General features: G+C 40.4%; 3 protein-coding genes across 3 annotated transcripts in view; 1 reads left to right on the top strand and 2 right to left on the bottom strand.

Moving 5' to 3' along the window:
• Nucleotides 1–679: 679 nt before the first annotated feature.
• Nucleotides 680–4,031, bottom strand: LOC131213815 (vacuolar protein sorting-associated protein 18 homolog). The gene is made up of 3 exons (XM_058207958.1): nucleotides 2,604–4,031; nucleotides 1,042–2,527; nucleotides 680–977 (listed from the first exon to the last, which is right to left on the bottom strand). The coding sequence occupies exons 1-3, from the start codon at nucleotides 3,864–3,866 to the stop codon at nucleotides 736–738; spliced, it is 2,991 nt and encodes a 996-aa protein (XP_058063941.1). The 5' UTR covers nucleotides 3,867–4,031; the 3' UTR covers nucleotides 680–735.
• A 1,040-nt stretch (nucleotides 4,032–5,071) lies between these two features.
• On the top strand, nucleotides 5,072–10,416 carry LOC131213816 (protein twisted gastrulation). The gene is made up of 4 exons (XM_058207959.1): nucleotides 5,072–5,199; nucleotides 8,522–8,980; nucleotides 9,073–9,214; nucleotides 9,295–10,416. The coding sequence occupies exons 2-4, from the start codon at nucleotides 8,542–8,544 to the stop codon at nucleotides 9,485–9,487; spliced, it is 774 nt and encodes a 257-aa protein (XP_058063942.1). The 5' UTR covers nucleotides 5,072–5,199; nucleotides 8,522–8,541; the 3' UTR covers nucleotides 9,488–10,416.
• Nucleotides 10,417–13,157: 2,741 nt separating this feature from the next.
• Nucleotides 13,158–16,285, bottom strand: part of LOC131213345 (ras-GEF domain-containing family member 1B-like) — a 4,418-nt gene continuing 1,290 nt past the window's right edge. Inside the window, exons 2-5 of the mRNA XM_058207372.1 lie at nucleotides 13,742–14,572; nucleotides 13,443–13,654; nucleotides 13,261–13,352; nucleotides 13,158–13,177 (exon numbers count right to left, since the gene is read on the bottom strand). Coding sequence (XP_058063355.1) covers nucleotides 13,158–13,177; nucleotides 13,261–13,352; nucleotides 13,443–13,654; nucleotides 13,742–14,572 — 1,155 coding nt within the window. The remainder of the gene's footprint in view (nucleotides 13,178–13,260; nucleotides 13,353–13,442; nucleotides 13,655–13,741; nucleotides 14,573–16,285) is intronic.

The raw sequence follows: 16,285 nt of genomic DNA, 5'->3' as shown, positions 1-16,285 counted from the left end.
TGACCTGTAGTATTAACACCCCTTCCTTCCACTCGTTCTAATAAAAGCGACAGCATCACAAATTTCAAAGATCCAAAATTGGAGCAACAAAGCATAAAACTATGCACTGCCGTTCCTCTGTTTTCACATCCAGACCATACAAGCTGTGGACTTGAACCCTAGCTAGTTCGAGCCAGGCTTGGTTGGTTAAGAACTGCGCAATGAACCCACGATTAGGCTATTGTATTTTGTCGAATTTGGCAACGCATTTATTCAACAACCACGCGCTGCGTTAGTTATTTGACCGATACTCACAAAGGACTCAACATTGTGAGCTCGTTCTACTTTTGCAGACATCAATGCATATAATACATCAATACAATCTCAAATTCATCAGTAATGGTTTTAATTTACTTATTACTATTAGATCAGGCAGAGGCATTATATGCACCAACTTAAAGTTTTACACACAAATTTATACATTGTCAAGGCTCGAACCAACGTATTTCGCACAGAAACCGATTAATCGGTGCAGCACAGACTGATGATTTACGACAGAGCCCCAGGATTCAAACTATTGCATGAGTAACATAACATGTTTCGAAATTGTAAAATATTGACTTCGAGGAATTTCCTAAATCATGTGTACCTAGGGAGCATAACGATTTTGTTTGGATATTTCCTGTATTTATTGCATCGTATTCCACATAAACTTAATAAGCAAATATATTGAAGAACGTGTTTCCCCCCATTCAGTTAATCCCACTCACTGTCCGCTAGTTGCTTGTTTTCCACAAACGGTTTGTCGAGGGCGCTTATCATCAGCTCACCACAGTACAAGCATTCGGAAGAAATGATATTCTCTATTTCACTTCGCAATTTGTCCTTGTGAGAAATTGTTGACATCGAGCCTCCTGCTGCAACTGCATTGTTTGCTAGATTTTGTGTTGTCGCTAGTGTATGTTTCAGTGTCATTAAACGATTAGACGCTTCCAAACCTGCAAAAGAAGGCAATTGTAATCATATGTTTGAACCATACGCGCCGAATGTAAAAAAACTTACTGAGTTGGGGAATAATTTGATGCTCTAAGCAGTCGGCGTGGAACTTGTGTCCGCAGTGAAAAACGAAGAAGGGTTTTAAAAGCAGGTAGACGCCACAAACCACACATTGTTCTTGGGCACCGATAGTAACCGATCGATTTCGGAAGGTTTGCAGCTCGTTTCGCACCCGGCTAGCTGATCTGGCCGATTCCTCCATATCTTTCCGTTGCTCCTGTATTTTCATGTTGTAATCTTTTAAAGACATACAGATAGCCTCCTTAAAGTGATCTATTTTCTGGAAATCCGAAAAATACGGCAACAAGTCTTCAATTCGCAGCAAATCACATTCCTTGAGTATCGTAAGAGCCTGCTGCACCTCTTCGTCGCGTGTACCACTTATCTCGTGCTGCGCAATGATTAACCACAGTCGCTTCCGCAGATTCCGATCCGCCGGCTGCGACGCTGTCTGCCTGGCGAGCAACCGACCGGACTCATCATTGAATGTTAATGCTAAACGCACCGCCGGAATCGACATTTGTAGCAAACATTGCAGAAATACGCTCGCATGGTTGATCCGGTGCTTCAAACTTATACGTAGTGCATAGTGCGGATCGTAGTGCACCATTGTGGTATCTTTACCCTGGGATTCGAGGAAGATTAACAGTTGTTCTGGGAAGTATGTGCCGTAAAGCTGAACCAGGTAATTGTGTATAGCGGGCTGCGTACAGCCTCGCGAATGTATACAGAACTCCAAATAGCGGACGATTTCTTGCGCGTGCAGCTTCGACTCCAAGCACAGTAGGGTAGGCATCAGCCGTATCGGATCCAAACGATGAGCAATGAGCATATTGATCGTACCTACTGGCAGCACCTCCATCGTAATCGGAGCATACTGATACACCAGTTCCGCTCGATTTTGCGCATTCAGCACACCCAGCGCATCTTCGTACCTTTCCTGATTTATGTATTGATTGATGACTGATTCATAGTCTTGGTTGATCGTGGTCAGTGCGGTTAGATTATGCGTATCACCGTATGAGGCCATTAAATCGTAAATGGCGGAGCGGTTCTTTCGCACACATGTCATCACCACACTGCTTGCCATAAAACTTTCAAACTCTTTCTGTAGCTCTCGCGTTTGTTCTTGGGAAACAGACGCACTGTGAGAGATTTCGACTAAATACAGTTGCACGATCGACACGATCAGCATGGTGGTTTGCGTTTCCTCGTGCGACTTCAGTTGCGCCAGCCTGTTTCGTAGATACAGAAGCAACGCCTCGTTGCGGTTTTTCTGTATAAATTTAAGGCACACCTCTTCAAAGCTTAGTTTCGTTTCGGAAAAGATGCGGGCCGCCTCCAAATAGTTGCCGTTGTAGAAAAACGACTCCGCTTGCTTCACTAGCACTATGTCCCGATGGGCTGGGTTTTTATTGCAGTACTGCAGCGCGAGATCAAATTTTTGCCGATCGGCGTACAGTTTCCATGCATTGCGCTGCTCGTTGACAATCTAGAAGAAAATAATACGGTAAAAAACCATTATCATTTAAGAGGTAATTATATTTGTTTAGTTCGTGTGCTCATACCTTGTATCGAAAAATGAGTTTGTTGCTGTATACAAAGGTAATGTTCGACCGCATATCTTTGACAATATTTATCAATTTGCCGTATTGTTCAACGAAGTATTCCTCGTATATGACCTGGTAGTCCAACAACGAGATAGCGGTAACGTGATCGGTAAATACAAGTAGTGCATGAAAGTCCGTCAGAATAAAGGATACAGGACAGGTTGATTTTGCAGCTACTTTGTGCGAACTGGTAGAAACTGGGACCTCGCGTGGCTCGGGAAACGGTATCAGCTCTTTTTGCACCACAAACTGCGACCTGTCAATTGCTGGATCAATCTCCTGATAATGTATGCCATCTTCGGTTAGGTAGCCGAAGCTTTTAGGAAAGTCCTCTTCGTAATTAAACGCCAACTTCGGTATCTGATTTTTGCCCCTGTCTGTCGGCAGCTCTTCGTAATCCTTCAGCTGCTCAGGAACGTTCAAATACGAGTTGAAAACCTTCTGCAAATAACCGCCAGCTTTGATTTCCTGTGCTGCGTTAACTGAGTGCGTGCCGGTTCGAATAGTGTTGTGGAACTTGTACAACCTATCAGCCGTAAGCACCAAAATTATGCAGTGCAAGCTTCTTTGATCCGATTTCAGGTAAAACTCGAGACCAGTTATAGGCCGCGGATCGCCTTTCCCCACGTCGAATGCGTGTCTGATGTAGCTTATCGCTAACTTATCGCCACTCTCGATACCGATTTCACCCTCCCATATGACACCATGTGCAGTACCAAGCAATATCGGACCTGTGTTTACTTCCGATGTGTTCATATGATTGAATCCGATTGCCGTTATTTCTTGATCCTTTAGTTTGGTGACAAATTTTGGTTTGAAGCTACCTCGCTGCAGGTAGAAGGTTTCCGGCGTAAAGCCCGTTGACTTTGGCATGAACGTGACCAGCATATGGGCGCCCAGTGGATCGACATATATGTTGGATGGTCGTAAGCCTCCAATGATTTTATCGATGGGCACCTCCGTAAACTTATCTGGTTGCTTTAGGTTCATGCGTAGAATGGTGTGATTAGTCATTAGCATCATCAACCAGTCGTTTTGCACGGACATAAAAAGTATGCCCGACGGCAGGTTCAAGTTCATCTTCTGCTTCGTGAAAATGGGAACTTCTTTGCGCGTCCGCACGCTCACGTAGCCGGATGTCTTTTGGCCTGGATAGAAGTCCACATCGACAGAGTTTTCCCGTATCAGGGTACTGGAGTACTGGTCGAACATTGAAGTCATCTTGATAGCGCTTTGTATAGCTCTCCTGTCTCGCGTTGCTGCTGTTTTCTGTCGTCCGAAGATAATCTGGCAAAGCTGCTAACGATGGTTGTTTTGTTGCTGTACAGTGCACCACTTAATCAGATGAACAATATAACGACACTACTTAGCTCGACGATTGCACTTTCAGTCACTCATTTCACATTCAGATATCTTCAATGCATACCGTGGATTCTCATACCTCGACCACTTTACCATGCAGATAACTAGGGGAAATGACAGTTCCTGGCTGAAGGCGATGGAACAGCAACTGATCTATTGAAAGACAAGCAGGCACCGAGTCGTTGAAAAGATAACGGCATACACAATAGCCTTCGCCATAACGAAACAATTGTTTGGCGTTGGCTATAAATATCAACTCTGCATAGAAAACTGACGCTCCGCAAAATGACAGCAGCCAGCGAGCAAGATTATTAAAGCCAGCGAGCAAGATAGGAGGTTAAAGAGACTGCTGAACATGAGTCGGCTGTCCGCTTGTCTTCGCGAGAGCAAGTGCTGTGTCACTGTCTTTATTATTGCCTGGTTTGATTTACTGTAGAAACAGACAGATGGTTCTGATTGAACCAATCAGGTCACAGCTTTTTCGAGCAGTTTTGCACAACAACTTGAATGCTTAATTCCAGCAGCTCTAGCAACACAGCTTGCTTTTTTTATCCTTAGATTGTGTTTTCTTTGAAGTGAACCCCAGGCTGAAACTTCGCTCAAGGAAAACGGGAAGGAATGCACGATGTAAAATAAAAGAGAAACAGTGCCCATTGTTGGGTTGACATATTATATTTGCAAGCAAACCGAACCTTTGCCGAGAACAGGTCTGCGCATACACCAACGAAAGGGTAGTACTTTACTCATGTGTGTGCTGTTTCGTATCCGATTTCCAGGTTTGCACACTAATGCAAAGCGAGCTAGGGTACACAAATATGTCTTCCCCTACGAGTTTCGGCTTCTCTTTTACTCAATATTTCCCATGCCTTCCCGCGCACAAGAGATCTGGCCCATCGACCGGAGTTTCTAGCTGTGGTGGGGGGGACTAATAGGCTCTTAGAAAATATGTGAGGGGAAAAAGGCAAACGTTTGTAGGAACTCACTTCCAATCAAAGAAGAACTCAAACAGAGGCGATCGTCTGAAGCTGCCGCGATCGCGACGTGAGTGGTTAATATAATCCAACAACCAGATCGCCAGAGATCAGTTTAACTTGACTCGGCCAGCTAAAAGAAACTTGAAGCTGTGTTCAGTTTTTTCAAACAAGTGAAGAATATTTGCAATAATTAATATTGTACAGTGTACACGAAGCAGGTTAGTTACGTTGGGTCAGAACTAGTGAAGTGTTTCAAGTGAAGAAGTTTTGGACGCAAAAGATCCAAGTGCTGGAGAAGGCTGTAGGATAAAACAAGATCCGCTTACACATACACATACAGACAGCGAGCACTTGGCTCGAATCGTCATTCAATCGGTTTGATATTTACTTGTCACGCATCGTGTAAAACCGATACATTAAATAGCCGCAAAGCGATTTTATACCTTTTTGATCGATTTGGATTTTTTTCGAAGTACTAAAAGCCACCCGTACTGTATATTCGTGGGTTTTGTTGCTTTTATGATTTTCCTTTCTACTGTTAATTTCAAAGTTGATTATTCGTTTTTTCGCAATTTGCAACGTTCAAATTGTTGAAAATTCTGCAGTGTGGAATGTTTTGATTTGAGCTAATGAACATTGCAGATCTGTTATTCATTTTCCTCCATTCTCTAGTTTTGCTATACCCTGCACCACCCTAAGAATTCTTCAAGTGTGATCTCCGCCAGACGGGTTAGATGTGCGATTAGTGTTAAAAAACTCTTTCATGTTTTCATTGCAATGAACGTACGCTGAAAAATGAATGAGACTGGAAAAAGCTGGAAAAGTGTATCAAGCAAAACAAGTGTAGAGCTTTGCACGAGGGTCAAATAGTGTAAATGTATTTACTCAAAACCGTGAATCAATATACATAAGTACATTTTGAATCATTTGTCGAATTTCTCGACGGAAACGGACCCTTTCGACAACTAGGGTCGAATTCTTGTTCCTCGTTCCTCCAACAATCCCCCAAACTATGGTTAGCTATTATGTAGTCGAACAACATTGATTAGACATCTCTTGCATTGATTATTACTGAATGTGGTTTTTTTACTTTGTCAATAACAAAATAATTTATCTAATATATAATGACATTGTTCCATTACCTCCGCATTCCATCCGCCCGTTTTTCACGAGCAGCGTTAAAAACAGCGTTTGTATGTGTTCGGTTTGCCAAGGTATCTTGGCGGAATGCTCGAGGAAAAGCCGGCCGATCAACAAGCAGTATTTCAAAGCATTGTTTACAATTTCATTTATTAGCTCCGGTGCCGACGATGTTTCGGTGAAGAAACAAGTTCCGTCTGCAGATTAGCCGTCGAGGGTCTGTTTCGTGTTTGAATACTTGTAGTGTTCAGATCCTGGAAAACCGCTTCACATAACTTATCTTAGTTTGGCGGGTTGTAACTGCATTTTGATAGGATGCTAGTACTACTGCACTAGCATAGAAAAAATTCTATCACCAAGATTAATAACAATTCAATGGTGTTCTTTGAACATGCGATAACCGATGTATGTAATAAACCGAGCTATACAAATCAATATCAACGTGCTCGACCAGCAAACAAATCGACCATAAAACGGGAGTAAAACAACAATCAAACAGCCATCCACTTGATGGATGATACGCCCTAACTCAGGACAGTGCTTTTCCCAGCCCAACACCTATGTTCTGATTGCACGATCGATGATCGTTATAATTGTCTATTCCCACGAACTTATGAACTTAGTGAGGCACATGCTCAAAGTCCAATACTCTAACACAATCAATTTAAATATCACTTACGGTACGAGTGAGAAAATATTCCATCTAGCAGACCAGGAAAGCTCCAGTGCAGACAATGTTTCGATGATTCGACTTCTGCAGTTTAACAGTCGAGCGTTGCGGTTTCACATTTAAATATTTGTAATGGACAGTTCCGGGAAAACCGCTTCACATAACTTATCTTGGTTTTGCGAGTTGTAAAGGCATTGAGATAGGATGCTAGTAATACCGCACTGACATGAAAAAATATATATTTATTCTACAACCCAGATCTATGGCAATTCAAAGGTGTCCTTTGAACATGCGATAACCATTGAAAGTAATAAACCGAGCTATTCGAAACAATATCAACGGCAGACCAGCAAACCAGTAAACAAATCGACCATAAAACGGGACTAAAACAACAATCAAACAGCCATCCCTTGATGGATGATGCGCCCTAACTCAGGACAGTGCTTTTCCCAGCCCAACATCCACGCTCTGAACGCGGGATCGGTGATCATTAAAATTGTCTATTGCCACGAACTTATAAACTTAGTGCGGTTCATACCCAAGGTCCAATACTTTCCCAAAGTCCAATACACAATCAATTTAAATATCACTTACGGTACGAGTGAGAAAATATTCCATCTAGCAGACCAGGAATGCTCCAGAGCAGAAAATGTGTCGATGATTCGACTTCTGCTGTCGAACGTTCCGGTTTCGCATTTTAATATTTGTACTACACACTTCCGGGAAAACCGCCTCATACAACTTATTTCGGTTTTGCGAGTTGTAAAGGCTTTAAGATAGAATGCTAGTAATACCGCAATAACATAGAAAAAGAAATTCTACAACCCAGATCTATGGCAATTCAATGGTGTCCTTTGAACATGCGATAACCGATGAAAGTAATAAACCAAGCTATACGAAGCAATATCAACGGCAGACCAGCAAACCAGCAAACAAATCGACCATAAAACGGGACTAAAACAACAATCAAACAACCATCCCTTGATGGATGATACGCCCTAACTCACGACAGTGCTTTTCCCAACCCAACATCCACGTTCTGAACGTACGATCGATGATCGTTAAAATTGTCTATTGCCACGAACTTACGAACTTATTGCGACACATTCTCAAGGTCCAATACTATAACACGATTAATTTCAATATCACTTACGGTACGAGTGAGATTATAAAAAAGAAACAAAATGCGGTGTTGTCCCTATACCTCGTTCGGATATTATTCGAAATCAAAAACAATTCAAGTTTAGTCAAAGTATCATCAAATCTTCCCCCCACGTTCTCTGATTGTTTTATGTTTCATTTATAGATTTTTGGTGCACATATAAAGTCAAAGATGTATTTTTTCAGGAAAAATTCCACCATTTTCTACACAAATTTTTTCAACCAAACGTTTGATCGCTCAAGTAATTTTTAAATGGCAGTGAACAGTGACTTTAAGCCCGGTCCAGACGCTACGATAATCGCTACGATATTCGTATCGTAGCGTGTGGACCGGGCTTTAAACAAGTACTTTTGAGACAAAACCGTTGGAAAGCTACAGAAGATAACAACTTCAATAGTTTTGCTCTGATTCGCTGACAATTTGGAGAATATATGTATTCTTGAAATGATTAACAATAAGATAAGACAATTTTTTTTCAAAAGTGTAAACCCTACCCCCCCACGTACACCACCCAACCCTTCATAGAAACACTCCATTCATCCAGTTTTCTTCTTTCTTTATATTCCAGAGCAAAGCGATACGCACGAAATGGATTACACCAAACAAAATGGTCATAAGACTTTTACGTTGCTGATTTGTGCAGCGTTCATGTTACTGAGTGCAGTTCAGTTAGCATCTAGTTGCAATGAGATGGTTTGTGCTAGCATAGTCTCAAAATGTATGCTAACGCAGAGCTGTAAATGCGACATGAAGAACTGTACTTGCTGCAAGGAATGCGCTGATTGTCTGAGCTATCTGTACACCGAATGTTGCAGTTGCCTTGAGATGTGTCCTAAACCCATTGAAACCTCTAGTGAATTATCAAAACAATCGCACATCGAAGACCTAGAAGGATTCACGAACCTGTACAATGTAATAACATCAGAACAAGATCCACAAGGCCGTTGGAAAGTGATCTCTTTTCCGATTGATATCGATGCTGCGTTATATGGACCGAAGGCTGATAGTGGTACTAAATATGTCGTTCGTAAGTATTTCATGCTGTTGTGATACACAATTTAAATAACGTAAAAAGTATGTTATAGATTTAATGTCACTATATCGTTTCTAATCGCCTAGATTCAACAGACATGGATATAAAACAAAAGTTTGAAGATCCCAACAAGATCACTGTAAACTGCACGGTTGCCTATCAAGCACAATGCATGTCATGGAATAAGTGCAAGCAAAGCTGTTCAACAATGGGTGCAAGTAGCTATCGGTAAGTTGTAAGAAGATTTCAATGGTCCAGCCAGTCTGCCGCTATCTTTAGCGTAACCCATCTCAACACTTCTGTTTTAGTTGGTTTCACGATGGGTGTTGCGAATGTGTTGGACAATATTGCATAAACTACGGCATTAATGAATCACGTTGCCGCGATTGTCCTGAAAACAAGGAGCACGATCTGGATGACTATGCAAATGAAGACGAACTGGACTACGGCGACAGCATAGGGCCACTTGATAACTCTGCAGTTGAGTCCACTAACATATGAATCGTGATTGTGTTACTTATCCTCTTTACTATATGCTATATGCAAATTATGTTTTGTGGTTGAATAGTTTTGTTGAAACGTGGGTGCGATTTGAAAGCTTTACTCGTCTCGACTACACTGTGTAAAGTAATTAGGGATCATTGAAATTAGGCTTTGGTGCCATGAAGTGCCATCGATCGCATCATTCGTAATGTCTTGTCATATCTAAATACTAAATACAATCAAAAGTGTTGGCATGTAGAATTAAGATTCCATAAGAATGATACAAACAACAGCGCCTAACCAAGGGTACTTCATCGTTTTGTATGTGCGTAATATTTCACAAAATTTGGAATATGATTAGACAGGAAAGCTAAAATTACATATTCAATTCGACGATTAATTACAATTCAACAAACTGAATGCGAAATCGATTTTTTGTCTAGCAATGTCAGCTGATAAAATTGAAAAAGGATGGGAAAAATATCTAAATCTACATGGGTTTTCATACCAATATTGAACCAATTGGATTGTAATGCTAGACATTTTTAAATGCGAAAGTAAAGCTACGAGTCTTCTCCTCATTTTTGATAGTATGATATCTCTTAATTCGTATGTTTACCGTCATCTTTATAAGGATCGCAAAGATACACATTGAAAACGGAAATCATTCGTCCCGTCAAACTCAGCTCCGTGTGAAGAAAAAAAGAAAGCACAGTTCGTTTTTACAAATCCATTTCCCGTGAAGTAACATTGATCACCGACAGAAGACGGTGATATTATAAATCGTTTTAAATATGTTAGTGGGAATATGAATGAAAATACAGGATTCATTTAGCATGTAAATTAATATTACCAATCAAAATTCAATATGTTTGTATCTTTAGAATAAAAGAATATTGATTTTATCATAGATAAGGAAGATGCAAAGTATATCAAACAATAAACGCTAAATCACAAATAAACATGTTATAATTACTATGATTTTCTTACAGAAAACGTTGTTGGCATTTGGTAGGGACGGAAATGCACGTTATACATGTAGTAACTGTGTTCATGGTTTTACTCAAACTAATCAACTAATGATATGCCTATAGTTCATTCGGCCGTACGTACAGTCCGTAAAGTCTGTTGGTGTTTGTACGCTTTAAACCTGGCGAGTCACCCTGCGGGTATAAGAAGCTCCGGGGTTTGATATCCTCTAGCTCACGAGCCCACGACTTCAAAACTGTTTCCAAAACATTTCCCCATTAATAAATCGTATTTGTGCCGATGAAACCGATAAGCTCCAGTCGATAAAACCGAAGAGCATCCATTGGCAGTCACTGGTTTCTTACTCTGACCAGAAGGTTAAATGGTCTCATATTTTAAATTAAAATTAAATAAATAAATTAAAGTAAAGTGAGCTAATGAATTGATAAACTGGAAAGTTTGTGTAAGCACATGACGTACTTTGCTATTACCAGTCTTAGTCCTTTTATTTTTGCTGTGGATTAAGTTCACAACAACAGTTTCACATGCAAACAACAATACTCACCCCTTAAAACCGAGCAAGCCAGGGATATGGCTTCAAAAGTATGGTGAGGATAAAATGATACTCTTCAATTGTAATCATTTATATGTTTATGGTAAAGTGCAATACTCTAATAAAAATGCGACCTGGCCGTAAATTCTAAAATTATTAAAGTGACAGACAATTAAAAATATCTGCAGGTATTCCCTCTAAACATTCTTAACCGCCATAATGTTCTTACTTCGTTCGCAGGGTGATGTTCTTTCCGACGATGCTTCTGTTTCAGCAGCTAAATCAATATACCAATCCTCTGCATCAAGTCGTATGTATAGTACCATGAAGTCCCTGCAAAAGTTTCTTCTCAAGGTCACGTAAAAATAAGAAGCGTGTAGAAGTTTTACAGTTATGAACCGCGCATTTAATTTCTTATTAATCGTCAGGGCATATTTTGTGTGCAACCATAGGTGGCTGGACTTTCTACGCGATAGCAAAATTAAGACACTGTTGGGATACGATTGTAGTTTGTTGCTCTCTACTTCAAAGAAACGTAACGGATTTCGAAAGTGGCACAATAAAAACCTATTGTTTTTTTGGGACAAGTAGCTGGCTTACAAAGCTTTGCAAAAACGGAAAATCTAAAAAACTCTATCAGAATGAAAAAAAATATGTACGAATTTGTCAAACGTTATTTATTGGTTTTGTAATAAAATATAATATGGTATGTATTTGACGGTTTGCTACGGAAGTTCGTCACTTTTTGAATATAAGTTTTATGAGTTGATGTTGACGAGAAAAAATGCAAATAGCGGATGTCACATGATTTAAAAAAAATGTGATTAACGTAGCCACTATTCGAAAGATTCCAATAATTTCTTATAAGATACATACTTTAGGATCATAAGTACCTATTCATCTAAGCACATCATTCGAATGTATGAGGCCTATGAATGTAATATAGAACAGCGTAAATATATGGTGTAAAAGAGCTGATTTTTCCTAACGCCATCTAACACATGCACGACAGTTGTCAAAAGTAATAAATTTCACACTTTTTATAGCATATTGTAGTACAAAACTCGTTGCAATGTCTATTAAATTGAACTTTCTTCTATTTACTGAAAAATGCCGTTCACGTAATAACTATTATTACGATTTAATCGTTTGCATATGCACGGTGTTTTGAGTGAGCATCAATCCAAAGCGCGTTATATTTTTTAATTGAATGCACTCCAAATTAAAGGAAAAAAACAAGTGTTTTAAATAGGTGTGAAATCTTACTCTCCTTAAATATTTGTGCTAATTTTGAAGCACGTGTAATAATACTTTTGTGAATAAAATCGAATAAATACTTTAGCGTCGAGAGTCATTAATGCAAATGACCATTATTTAATATTAACTGCTTACTCAATTTTTAAAATATATGTCCAATCTTCGGCAAAGGGTTTTGGAAAAATCTAACTGTAATTCGTAAAACTAATCTCTGTACATCTAAAACATTCATAAAAATAGCTGTTTAAACTATATAATACATATGCTTGCAATAAGTTTCGTATGCACATACTGTGTTAAGGAAATAAATTAGATTTAGTGCGATTTGTTCTCAGGGTCCAGATCGCTAGAGTTTTCGAAGCAACCGGGACCACCTCGACCGTGCACGATGGAACGCATGTGTGAACCACATAAATCTTAAACAAATCAGATCACAATTGGAAAGGGACTTTCGATTCCTGAATTTATATCTTCGGTAAGGTGTGATATAAATAATGAAAATAAATATGTAATAATTTACAGATCCTTGGTCGTCTGTGCTTCGTTGACAACAAAACATATCTTAAGGATGATACTGTTGCAGTGTTTTCCAGTGTGCCTTTTCAACAGCCCCATCTGGCGCTTCCCTTTCATAGCTGACTTTGGCTAATGCAGCAGCCCCTCGCTCACCATCATCAGCGCATTTGGTCGAGTCCACATTATCTCGGGCTCCTTTCGTTTTTTCTAACGAGTTCGTGTCTTTATCACCTATAATCGGCCCACGTTCGATGGCTTCGCGTAATGCATGTATTTCTGTCGTTACAGATTTATGCCGTCGTCCTAGTCTGCAGCGTCGTTGATAGCTACTTCGCCTTTGCCAACGACGGATTTCAGAAAGCCGTTCGCTAAGTTGTCGCCACTTCTCATAATTTACATGGCCGTTGTCGAGCCTGGAAATATCAACATGTATATTAATGTTTTTTACATACACAAATTTGAAATAAAGAAATCAAAACTGCATACATTGTGCTACCACTTGTCTCATTTAGAAAGTGAAGATCCTTAAGCAATAAGCTGAAAAACGGCAGTACAGCAATTGTAGATTCTTTTTTCGTATTTGAACTTTGTCCATTGTCAGATGAACATGATGAATGTTGCTTTGAAGACTGAGACGAGGATGTGGAGGATGAGCGGGCAAAGTGAGATGGACAACTGCGCCAAGCAGCAGCCTGCAGTGTCGCCCGATAGGTTGCAAAGTTATTCGTAGGGTCTGCCTGATGTTCCAGGATAGCCAACTGTTGTCTTCCACCACCTGCGGCACTGCTGCAAGCGGACGAATTACCTCCCATACCTCCGGCGCTGGAAATCATACTTGATGATGTCATTCCAGACAACAAGGAGGAGGAAGATGAAGTTACTTTTGTCCACTGTTGTGAAGAGTAAACATTTACAATTAATTTGTGGCTAACAGTGGCTATTATACTTATGCCCAATACACCTTTAAGGAAACTTACAGTTTTTTTCAATCGTCCTATAGGGCCGCCAGTGAGAGTGGCAATAATAGCCATTAAACTGTTGAAATTGCCACGATTGAAACATTCTCGCCCCGTTTCGATCCAGAACTCCACTGCCCTAGCCCGGTGTCGCTTACGAGGCGATCGCAAAATATCCGTAGCGACAACATAAGTCAATCTATTGTACCATTGCACGTAAGCTAGCAAATTACTCACTCCCCCTCGGTAGGAAGAGACGTACGGTGGAGGAAAAAATTCCTCTAACCCAATGAACGAAAAACGCTCTACTTCTATGGCAGTAAGTGTGTTTGCCATTTGCATCGGGGACCCGCCGGCAATCTCCACCAAAGGTTGTGCAGTTCTCCACTCATCCACGCTAAATTTTAGCTTTTGCAATTGAGTCTTTTCAAGCTCATATTTTTCCAATTTCGTCAATCTGTTGGCCAGTCGCCGCAGAGCACGCGAGAGAGTGTTTCTTTCCTTGTAGCAATTCCTCTCACTCTCGGTTGATTGTTCTGTAAAGTCGCGGACCATCCGAATCATGCGCTCATCTCGGAAATCGTACGGAAAATCGTTCATCCATGTGGATAGTAGATATGGTAGATTATTAGTGCCTCCGTTCGCGAGTGTTGATTTCATCACTTTATCCAAAATTTCATCCGGTCGTATGAATTGGCGGGCAGCAAGCAGGAACGTAAAAATAAACGGACGATCGGGGAAATACGTTGGGGATGGCGTGAAATGAGTTAACAAGCCTTCCAAAGAACCCGACATTAGGTTTCCTTCCGTGTAATGTAGTAATAGGTCATCTGGTTTTGTAAACGAAGGATCCTGGAAAAAAATAAAAGGCAAACGATGAGATTAGTTTATTTGAACTAAGATACATCCAATCCAGGTTAAATCGATGAAGTAGTACAGAAGCAAACACTACTAGGGGTGGTGCAATTCAAAGTTTAGGTTAGAAAGATAGAGTAGGTCTTTACCACTGATGGTTTTGATTCTTGGACGTCCGTTTCTGTCCACTGTCCGGAATCAACACTACCGCTCGCCCAACAATGTTTCTCTCGGGGTAGGCTACAATCCGCAGCGAAGCTTTCGGACATCTCCACTGTTTTGCTACTGTAGAGTTGCCTTTCGACACGCTCTTCCGTCATTTCCCAAGGTACAGCTTCTTCTTCTTCTTTGCTCTGAACAATCGGCTGTACCACGCACTTTTCCGTTGTCTTCCGGCAGTTACTAACCGTGAGCGATGTTTCGATCGCCACTACCATTCCGGGGATGGGATTGCTTTCATGCAGTTTTTTTATGATACGATTTAATACTACAATGGAAGGAATTTCGCCTGCACGCAATGCATTACGAATAGAAACAACATCGGCGCCATCGCTGCTTGCACTGGGGTCCGAGTTTTCCGCTGGAAGGCGTACGGGTACACCATTGATCAACAAAATTTCCTCTTCATGGACCGTGCGGGTTTGTGCTACATCTTCAAGTACAATAGCCTGCGAAGCACTCGTCGACGATCCGGATGGTCCTTGAAGCAAAGAGCTTATTTTGTCCAAAACCTTTTGGTCGTGCTCGCTGGCAGTATCATCATCGTCTACCACAGTGTTCGACATGATGTACTGCTTTATTCCTTGCTTCCAGACATGAGATTGAGCAAGGATCTTGATTGTTTTACTGTAACATTAAAGTAACTCCCTTCTCATTCCAGGTAATGAGATTTTCTCGTGTTATTACACTACACTCATACAAAAAATACAAATACGAAAGATTGATCATAGACACCAGTCGTAAATACGAATTGTTAATTCAACTAGATCGAGTTTCCGCACAGTTAGTGTCTCAACAAAACATTCGATTAATAGAAACCGGTATTACTTTAAATATTGCACAACTACGACTATATAATAACTGTTAAATGTGTTTTAATACTGTTCTTCTACGATTTTGGACACTGTAGCCTTTGCGAATGAGCCAGATAGCGTCATGCATTATTTTTATTTCTGCTTTTTACCTTTCCGACTCGTTTGACATTTCGAAACTGAAGTAAAGTATTGAAACCCGCAAAATAAATAGAGAACGCAGCATAATTTACTTAATTGTGCGAAAAATATTTGTATGAGAAGAGTGCATAAAACCTTATTTTACTACAAATAAATCGCTTCATAAAACAAACGAGATTTTGAAGGCAACAAGGCGATTTTCTACGAGTGAAACGCAGCGTTTACCTTCTCTACAATGTCAAATTTTAAGAAAGCAGTGGCAGTTTAACAAACAAAGTATTCGAGATATTATGGAACCTCTTTATAAAAGAATAACACAAAACCCAAAAAATGACTGCGAACAGTCTGGATAGGAGTCAGTTGCATTATAGCGTGACCGCACTTTGGCAAGAGAAAATCTACCAAACGGGCAATCCAATGTATAGCTTGGATAAATAAAAGGAATGGATAAAGCTGACAGCCATCGAATGACAGGCGGCTGACAGCAGCCATCAAAATGAGAAACAAAAATTGAGCTCCGCAAAATGGCAGCGCGTTA

This window comes from Anopheles bellator, chromosome X, assembly GCF_943735745.2.
Source record: "Anopheles bellator chromosome X, idAnoBellAS_SP24_06.2, whole genome shotgun sequence".
Classification (NCBI taxonomy): domain Eukaryota; kingdom Metazoa; phylum Arthropoda; class Insecta; order Diptera; family Culicidae; genus Anopheles; species Anopheles bellator.
This window is presented reverse-complemented; position numbering and strand designations above follow the sequence as displayed.

Bases quoted from the DNA above. Each gene is read 5' to 3' on its own strand.
- LOC131213815 (XM_058207958.1), bottom strand. From the start codon at position 3,866: ATGACTTCAATGTTCGACCAGTACTCCAGTACCCTGATACGGGAAAAC. The intron at 2,528-2,603 runs GTATGAGCACAC...ATTTTCTTCTAG, and splicing joins AACTCATTTTTCGATACAAG to ATTGTCAACGAGCAGCGCAA. The intron at 978-1,041 runs GTAAGTTTTTTT...CTTCTTTTGCAG, and splicing joins TCAAATTATTCCCCAACTCA to GTTTGGAAGCGTCTAATCGT.
- LOC131213816 (XM_058207959.1), top strand. From the start codon at position 8,542: ATGGATTACACCAAACAAAATGGTCATAAGACTTTTACGTTGCTGATT. The intron at 8,981-9,072 runs GTAAGTATTTCA...CTAATCGCCTAG, and splicing joins TGGTACTAAATATGTCGTTC to ATTCAACAGACATGGATATA. The intron at 9,215-9,294 runs GTAAGTTGTAAG...CTTCTGTTTTAG, and splicing joins ATGGGTGCAAGTAGCTATCG to TTGGTTTCACGATGGGTGTT.